We start from the raw sequence: 8,933 nt of genomic DNA, 5'->3' as shown, positions 1-8,933 counted from the left end.
TATAGGTGTCAACTTGGCCGGGCCATGGGGTACCCAAAGAGTTAGTCAGACACAATCTGGGGTGTTTCTATGAAGCTGGTTTTGGATGAAATTTACATTTAAGTCATAGCCTGAGTAAAACAGGTGGGCTTCCCTAAGTGGGCCTCATCCAACCAGTTGAAGGCCTGAGTACGACAAAAAGGATGACCCTCCCCCCCCCCCCCCCCCGCCCCGTAAGAGGGAATTCTCTAGCTGCCTGCCTTTGGATTTCATCGGCAACATGGATTTTTCCTGCCTAATGGCCTTCAAACAAAAACCGGCTTCCCCCAGATCTCCTGCCCCATCAGTCAGCCCATCCTGCAGGTTTGAAACTACCATCCTTTATAATGATGTGAACAAATTATTGTATAAATCACCCTCCCCATATATATATATGCATAGTTGTGTTTCTCTAGAGCACCCTGACTTACACAGTCTGCACGGACTAAAAAGGATCTCTGAGGCCAACACTGTGGAGGAAATGTTGGCCAACCACACTGGGCCATCGCAGGGACCGTGGCAAGCCTATCCCAGCAACTGGTGACGGCTTTTGCCGCCACAAAACAATCAAGATCAAGCAACTTACCCTGTTCTTGCTTGACGTTCGCCAAATAACCTTCTCATAATTGAACATCCCACGTACCTGATAGCATCAAAATATACTCAGCCTACAGGGCTGAAGACCAGACCCTCGAGAATAATGAAATCATCACAGCAAATGCCAAGTTGAGGGCTCTGTCTGGATGCCAGCGCGAGTGGCCAAAGCAGCTTTTCCTTTGCATGACCCTGATTAACGCGTCTTAACATCTGAAAACTCGACAAAATCCTGAATCTTCTTTGCAAAGTATTTATTTTCTTCGGCTGTATTAACAGGTTTTCTAAACCACCATGACATCTGGTTACTGGAAGGGGGCAGGGAAGGGCCATATATACGTATCATTCCCAAAGCCACACATCTTTAAGGCCTTTGGAGAAAGCTATAAAGCTGAGGCACAAAGTAATCCTTGTAATGTCCGTCGATGAAACCTTTCCCACTGTTATGCACGAACCAACAGGAAACCTCTGTTCCGAACACTCGATCTGTTCGATAGTCCTTCTGTAGGCCTCTGCGGGGAAAATGGTGAGTATGGTTACACTTGGCCAGCTTGCATATCTGCAAAGCTTCTTTGCTGTTCATCATGCCCCTCCTGGTGCCGTATCTGCTCACGCCCACCTGCCCCCACTCCCCAAGCTGTACAGAACATTCTCTCGAGCTTGGTGTTGGAAGGACAGAGAACAAACACTGCATCCTTAGATAATTCAGATAACCCTTTGGAGACTGACCAATATGTAGACTTTTCCAGCACGGGAAAGAGTGCAAGTTAACGTCCCAGTGGAAGGAAAGCGGGAACCAAATGCTGAGCCGCTGTGGGCTCACCTCACACATCCCCTGCTGAATGAGTCTTCACTGTGAGGGTGAGTGTTCTGTCTAAGGGTGATGCCAGCTGTTTCTGAGAAATCCACGCTCCCACTTACAGGACAAAGAAGCCGATGATTTAAAAAGCTGTGTGGCCTATTGTCACTAGTGAGCTTTAAAATACGGATGAAAGCGCACGACCCCGTCCACCCTGAAGCCCCCGTCAACTCAGTCTCAGTTATGTATTTTGAGGTGCTTCCAACAGATGAACTGGAGGCCCGACAGTTACCTTTGTCATTAGAGTATAGCAGGTGTGCGTTTACCAACCTAGATAACTTATTTTACTCTTATTACTGTGCTCGCCATTTCCTTATCAAACATGCTCACCGACGCCCACAGGTCACTCACTGGTCTCCAGTGAGCCGAACCTCACCAAGAGCGCATCATTTTACTTCAAAAATCTATTTTTGTGGTGGTATGTATGGCTTAATTATTACTGCAGTGTCATCACTTACTGATGTGGAAGCCAAGGACATTTGCGGGCAAAGAAAGTCATTTCTTATAAAGCAACGTTGATTGCTTTGTAAAAAAAATAATAAAAAAGGCCAAAAAAAATCCACAAAAAAACCTGCTTTAAAATGATATCAGGCACAGGGGAGACTGCTGTAAAGGACTGGGAGAAATTTAAAAGATTGAGAAGAATGTAAACACTCACGATGCTTTCCAAGTATAGAATCCTCACTTTGAACAAAGCATGCAGAGATGGTTTGTGTCAGAAAAGCTACACAAAAATGCATTTGGTAGATTCATACTCAAGAAGAAGGCTGCAGTTTTATATAAAATTATACATTCAGGGACTCCTGGGAGGCTCAGTTGGTTGAGCATCCAACTCTTGGTTTTGGCTCAGGTCATCATCCCAGGGTCGTGGGATTGAGCCCTGCATTGAGCTCTGCACAGAGCATGGAGTCTGCTTAAGATTTTCTCTCTCCCTCCGTCCCTCTCCCCTACTCAGGTTCTCTCTGTATCTCAAAAAAAAAAAAAAAAAAAAAAGAAAAGAAAAATAAAAAATATATATATTCTCTAGCACTGTGGTTCACAGGCACTTGTATGATTTCCTTCTTTGATCAGCTTTTTCAGTAAGCCAACTGGTGACCATAGGGCTTGTAATGCAGAGGATGAGACCAATGGCTTCATTTCTCTTGGCATTTTATGGCACCTCCTTATCTACCTGGTCCCCATTTGCAGTTAGGCTGGCGTCCCTGCAGCGGCCTTATACAGATGTCATGTGTGTTTCTCCCTGATGAACTGTTAAGTCGGACATAAGTAACGCTTGAAATAGCTTTTCTTGCTTCGCTCATTTCTGTTCTAACCCCGGTAGGAGCGCTCTGGGTCGCTGCTATATGCATCCAAGGCCTACCTGGTGACAGTCAACCTGTGTCCCTTCACTTCCATGCTCGCCTCTGGCTTCTCGGGGTCCTTCCCTGGTCGCTCATTGAAGATCCGGATCTTTGGCTCATGCATGAACTGGCCTAGTGACACAAAGTCCAGACTGATTTACATGGAATCCACGGGCAAACAAAAACAACAGCCTCATCATCATTGGATCCAAACTGCACTTTGGTCTCCCTCTAGAATTTCTGGGGCCGAAAGACATACCAAGAGGGAAAGGGCAGAGCGATGGGAGGGATGGGTCCTTCCCAAGAGGGAAGGCTGCTCACCCCACGGTCACTTTACACACGAGGCTGACCCACCGGACAAGAAGTGGAGTGGAACGCCCTGTGGCTAGGGGTGCGGGTGAGCACCTGTGAGCACCGCTCAGATCGTAGAAACGAGGTTTGTGATGTCATAGTCACATGCTTCAACCGAACTGTTCCTTAGAAGGTTGGGGTGCCTGGGTGGCTCAGTTCGGTTAAGCCAACTGATTTCAGCTCATGTCATGATCTCATGGTTTGTAAGATCAAGCCCTGCATCAGGCTTTGTGCTGATAACACGGGGCCTGCTTGTGATTCTCTCTCTCCCTCTCTCTCTGTCCCTCCCCAGCTCACACACGTGCTCTCTCAAAATAAAAAGACATTAAAAAAAAATTCACCTCTCTTCAGTTACAAAAAAAAAAATCTTCAATGTATAATTTAAAAATTGAAAACATTTCTCTAACTTTCCCAGTTAGTGATGATGAAATCCCGGGTCTGGGATTACCCGCACCAGCAAATGGTCTTGGCTGTAGCACAACCCAGTCACCCTGCCCTGCAACGTAGGGTTGTATTAATCGTGTTTGTTACTTTCTGTATATTATGATTTGACATCTTAAAACCCTGACCAGCTGGGAGAGACTGCCCCCCTCCCTACCCAATTCTGAAAGACAGCAAAGGACTCAGACAGGAGCATGCCTGCCGCGTGCAAGCTAACCACCCAGAGCTAGACCTCCGCTAGCTGGCCTGCACAGCCCAGATGGAATCATTCCAGGCCCAGGTGCCAGGTAAGTGGAGACCACCCTGGACCCCAAAGCCCACCTACATTACTCAAGCTAGCCAGCCCAGAACTCCCCTCCTCTGTCTTATCTTTGCACAGAAACACCATAGAGGCTCTGGCCTTGCCCTGCGCGTTAGCTCCCTGATGAGAACTTGGCCTTCCTCTGCGGCCCTGCGAGGCGAGCCCTGCCTCTCGTTTCCAGGGGGAGACCGTGAGCAATGGTAAACGTTTCCATCGATGGCATCGGCCCCTTTGCGTCCTCGCTCAGTCACCTCTACAAATCAAGCCCTGGGCACAGAGTATGGCTGCAACCCGTCTTTTGAGTCCACGCCTGTCACTGTCCGAGTTCCAACCTCCAAAGTTGCTCGAGACCAAGAGGGGGCCCCCCACTTTGCCTGATGGTCGATGGACACCATACCTATTAGTCCATGTGCTTTAGGTGAAAACTTGTTTGTGGGGGGAATGTAGATCCCCAGAAAGTCTACGTTGATCGGATGCTTCTTCCAAACCCGATGGAGTAAAACAGAGAAGGACAGGTCTTTATTCAGGGTGACGGTCACAGTTTGCTCTTTCTTCACAGAGACGAGCACCCTGGTGTGAAAGCCAAAATGGAGTCAACATTTCTAGAACATCTGTTCAGGATGTCATTCCTCCCACCCCGGACACGAGCTGGCCACCCCTCCCTGGACAATCTCACTAGTGGTCTAAGTCCATCACAACGTTTTTGCCACAGAATGTTGTTTTCACTCCCGGCTCTGGGATTCTGTCAATTTATATGTTTGTATAAAAACAATTAGCAGGGGGGTGCCTGGGAGGCTCAGTTGGTTGAGCATCCAACTCTTGATTTTGGCTCAGGTCATGATCCCAGTGGGGTGAGATCAAGCCCTGTGTTGGACTCCCCACTGAGCGTGGAGCCTGCTTAAGATTCTCTCTCTCTCTCTCTCTCTCTCTCTCTCTCTCTCTCTCTGCCCTCCTCCTGCTCATGCTCTCTCTAAAATTAAAATTAAAACAATTACAGATAATAATGGGAAAATATTACTCCTAAGATACAATCATTGTGTTTCTGGGCACAGTCTGACACGGAGCCGGCCGTGGAGTTTTGATGGATTCATTCACTTTTCTGACACATATTTACTGCGTAACTACGACATGCCTGGCCGTAGGCTGGCACTGAGACACGCAGTGATCAAAAGATGTGGACCCTGTTGCCAGGAATGGGGGAGTAGGTAACAAAAGCCTTTCTGAAGCGCGCGTCTTCATATTTAAAATGACAATGTTAAGTTCTAGTTTATATCACGGATCTCTGGATTTATGTACGTAGTCGTGTGGAGGGCGGGGCTGAATCCGGACGTGACAACACTTGCCTCTGATTAATGACGCGAGCAGTGTCCGACCAGGACAGGATGGACGTACGGGAGCCCCGGCTCAGGGTGATGGTCTCGGTGCTGATTTCTATTTTCATGTCTTCACTTTGGAAGTAAAACCCCAGTTTTCCGAAATAGGTTCTGAGTTTTTCATTCTTGGGCTTCTTGGCACCAGTGAGCTGCCCATTGACCAAAATCCCTATGGAAAAACACATGTTTGTTTGGTTTTTTTCCCCCTCCGTGAGCCATTTCGCTTCAGGATTTGACATTTCTTCCTATGCAACGCTCGCCTTATTACCATGTGTGACGGCAGTTTAAATCAATTATATTACAGTAAGATCTGCCAGTTTACACTCAGGTTTTTGGCGATTGTAGTTCACTTAGGCATATATTTATAATTTATTTCTCACTAATTATCAGGGTTTACCAAGTACGGGACTTCGATTCAGTTAAGAAAGAAAGAAATCCCAGGTAGCGACAGTGAAGCATGGTAATGATCTCATTGTTTCGTTCGGATGTGGTATGTTTTTATTTTACCTAATTCTGGATCAGAAACAAGGTTGAGGATTTTTCCTGGTGCCGAGTCAATATTGAAACAAACATTCTTTTCATTTTTCGGTAGGTAAATGATGAAGTGTGGGTCGTTTTCAACTGGAAAATAAACAGAGAAAATGAGATCAAACAAAATCATAGAAAGGAAGATGACTTTGAGCAGGACTTTATTCCTGAACATCTTTAATTTAACAGGAACAAATATTTACGGTGCTTCTACTATTTGCTGGGTTCTGTTCTAGGCACTGGGGGCCCAGTGGTCCAGACCCACTGTCCCTTCCCCATGGAGCCTCTCAGAGTTTTAAGTGATTGTACAAATATGGTGTATACTTGTTCTGAAGCTATCAGGCCAGAGATAAAAAAAAAAAAACGAAACAAGAAACACACAAAGCATGAGAAACACACACATACACACTATATATACATGTATACGTATATATATATATGTAACATGCATATACACCATACATATGTATACTATGTATGTGTATATACACACAGTGAGTGTTGTTTTAAGTAACCATATGCAGTACATAAAAATAAAGGAGACAATATTATTTGTCGGCATACAGATTGATATTAATCAATTCTACGAGCAATGAAGCATGATGCTACTCTCAAGAAAGAAGTCCGTTGTTACTGGACAACTTATTCTGGCCGATCTTTCTTATTTGTTTGTTTGTTTGTTTAATCATTCAGCAAATATTTGGCGAGGAAGAAAAAAAAAAAAAAAAGCAAACTATGACCAAAGCACTGAATTAGGCATTGTTTGGTGTAGCTATAAACAAATCATGGTCTTGTCTACAGTACCTCCAAGAAAGGCACAACTTCATGAAAGAGTCACCAGGATTCTCTCATTGACCAAAGTCCACTTAGGCTCCCCCGACTCTTTCAAGGACGCCTCAACTTTTGGACTCACATACATGTCTGTCTCTGCATTGTCGTTTTTTAGCAGGAATCTTACTATATTAGTTTAGCTAGAATCCCCGTCCTCCATAGTGATCACCCTTGATATCTAACCAGGCTTCTCATCCCCCACCACCCTCCAGGTGATGTCTGATCACCTGGCCGCCTTCCACAAGATTCCTATTTGGCTGGTTTGGTCGGAATCCCCTTTACTCCTGATGTTTCCTCTTGGTGATTTTCCACCCACCGCCCCCACCCTGTTTTTGTCTACAAACTCCCACTTTCCCATGCCGTACTTGGAGCTGAGCCCAATCTTTCCCGCCTAACTAGACCCCATTGCGGGGGTCCTCGCACCCATCACGACAGCCCCCCGCCCTTGAATAAAGTCTTCCTGACCGTGCGCACTCTAACAAATGTCACGAATAATTTTTTTCTTTAACGGGTTTTCTTTCACAGAGACACACACAACCACTGAGGGAAGAGAGAACAAAACAAAAGTCACGAAAATGGCACAAGCCCAGTGGTGTGGGGGTAAAGACGAAAGGGTGACGAACCCCAAGGGCCTTGCGAAGGAGTTCGCACCAAGCCTTGAAGATAGGAGAGGAGGGGAAGGAAAAAAGACACAGGAGACAGATTTTGTTCTGAGTGCACAGAATGAGGCCCAGCCGGGAGGTATAACAGTTGATGATTTGTGTACAAGTGACTACAGGGACGGGTTCTCGAAAATGTAGAAAAAGATAAGACTAGAAATGGGGGTCATAGAGACGGAAGAATGGACCTGTAAGTTGGGGAGCCTTTCGAAGTTTTTGAGAGTAAATGTGGCAAAGATTTGATTTTAGGGATATAACACGTCACAGTATATAAATTAAGTATTGAGAAGCGGACAAAGGAAAGTCAGCTGGCAGCTAATGTGGCAGCAGGCCGGGCGAGGGACGGTAAATTCACGAACTCCAATGGGAAATGGGACCCGCACGGGAGGGAGAGTCCGGGGATGCGTGGCAGCGTCCACAGTATCTGGTAACGGAGTGAGCCGTAAGAACTGCAGTGGTTGTGTTTTCCAGAATAAAACTGGAACGGCGGCCTTCCATCCACCGAGGGGTTGCTGTTTTCTAGACGTGCTCGCAAAGTCCTTTGCAAAACATTAACTCAACTGATTTTCCCTGTAGCCTTGCAGGGGACAGGTGACCTGCCCCGAGGTCACATTACAGAGTCAGTAAGTGGCAGAGCGAGGACCAAAGGGCAAGCCCGTTCTCCCACGCGCTGGGATATGCTTGTTCGTTCTCAAGTGTGTGACTTGGGACATGAAATGGAAGAGAAACCAATCCAGGACACGAATACAATCTTGTATTTCTTTGCACCCCCCCCACCAGGCTCCTGCTCCGTGATCAATAAATACTTGGTTAATCGATTTGGTGCTGAGCGGAGCACTAGAGGGCATCATTAAAACACAGAACAAAGGCTCTCGACTCCCTTTCTTCAATTAAGCAAAAATCATTTTATCACGATAGCCTCTTCCTTTACACAAATCCGGTGTTTTGAAATGTCTTCTGAAGGGAATTGCTTTTGTTGAAGATAATGATTGATTTTGCCAGAGCCCACGAATCCCGCTAATCAGACCTTCTGGTGATGACCGCGCATCAGAGCCGCCATCCTGAGTTGCCAGAATCTAGACGGCAGACACGAGGCGTCGTATTTAGGCTGGTCCCAGGACTCCCACGACTGAGTTCACAGAGTCCTGACGACCTAGGGTTTACGAACTCCTGCTGGGAACCAGGGACCGAGTCCATAGTAACCACCGCGTAGTTTTTTCCTCATCGCCATTTTACAGGCGGGCTCACTGAGACCCAGAGAGGTTTCGGAGTCTGGCGCACGGTCCCGTGGGCCGAGTTTGACCCCAGACCCGGTCCCCTTTCCTGCCTCATCCAGCAGCCCGTGAACTCAGAGGTAGCCCTGCATTCTAACTGGAACGGACATTGAAAACTAAGTTAGCTTTAACTCTACACGTTTCGACAGAAGCTTTGTTTTGCGAAGCAGCAGTGGAAGAGGCTCACGCCCCTGTCAGTGCCCTTGTCCCTCGCTCTGAGAGCCACCCAGCCCCGTCCCCACGTGGATGCCCTGCCCGCGAGCACAGCATTGTAAAATTGCCACCACTGGCTGGAAGTCCAACGCGGGGTCCTTCGTTGAGCTCCGTTGTTGGACGTGCTCAGGTGGGAGAGCGGAGGGGCCAC

General features: G+C 46.9%; 1 protein-coding gene across 1 annotated transcript in view; it reads right to left on the bottom strand.

Annotated features, from left to right (window-relative positions):
* Positions 1-851: 851 nt before the first annotated feature.
* ITIH2 (inter-alpha-trypsin inhibitor heavy chain 2) overlaps positions 852-8,933 on the bottom strand; it is a 38,511-nt gene continuing 30,429 nt past the window's right edge. The window contains exons 17-21 of the mRNA XM_047866624.1: positions 5,785-5,898; positions 5,248-5,446; positions 4,302-4,474; positions 2,832-2,943; positions 852-1,124 (exon numbers count right to left, since the gene is read on the bottom strand). Coding sequence (XP_047722580.1) covers positions 977-1,124; positions 2,832-2,943; positions 4,302-4,474; positions 5,248-5,446; positions 5,785-5,898 — 746 coding nt within the window. The 3' untranslated portion in view covers positions 852-976. The remainder of the gene's footprint in view (positions 1,125-2,831; positions 2,944-4,301; positions 4,475-5,247; positions 5,447-5,784; positions 5,899-8,933) is intronic.

The sequence above is a fragment of the Prionailurus viverrinus genome, chromosome B4, assembly GCF_022837055.1.
Source record: "Prionailurus viverrinus isolate Anna chromosome B4, UM_Priviv_1.0, whole genome shotgun sequence".
NCBI lineage: Eukaryota > Metazoa > Chordata > Mammalia > Carnivora > Felidae > Prionailurus > Prionailurus viverrinus.
This window is presented reverse-complemented; position numbering and strand designations above follow the sequence as displayed.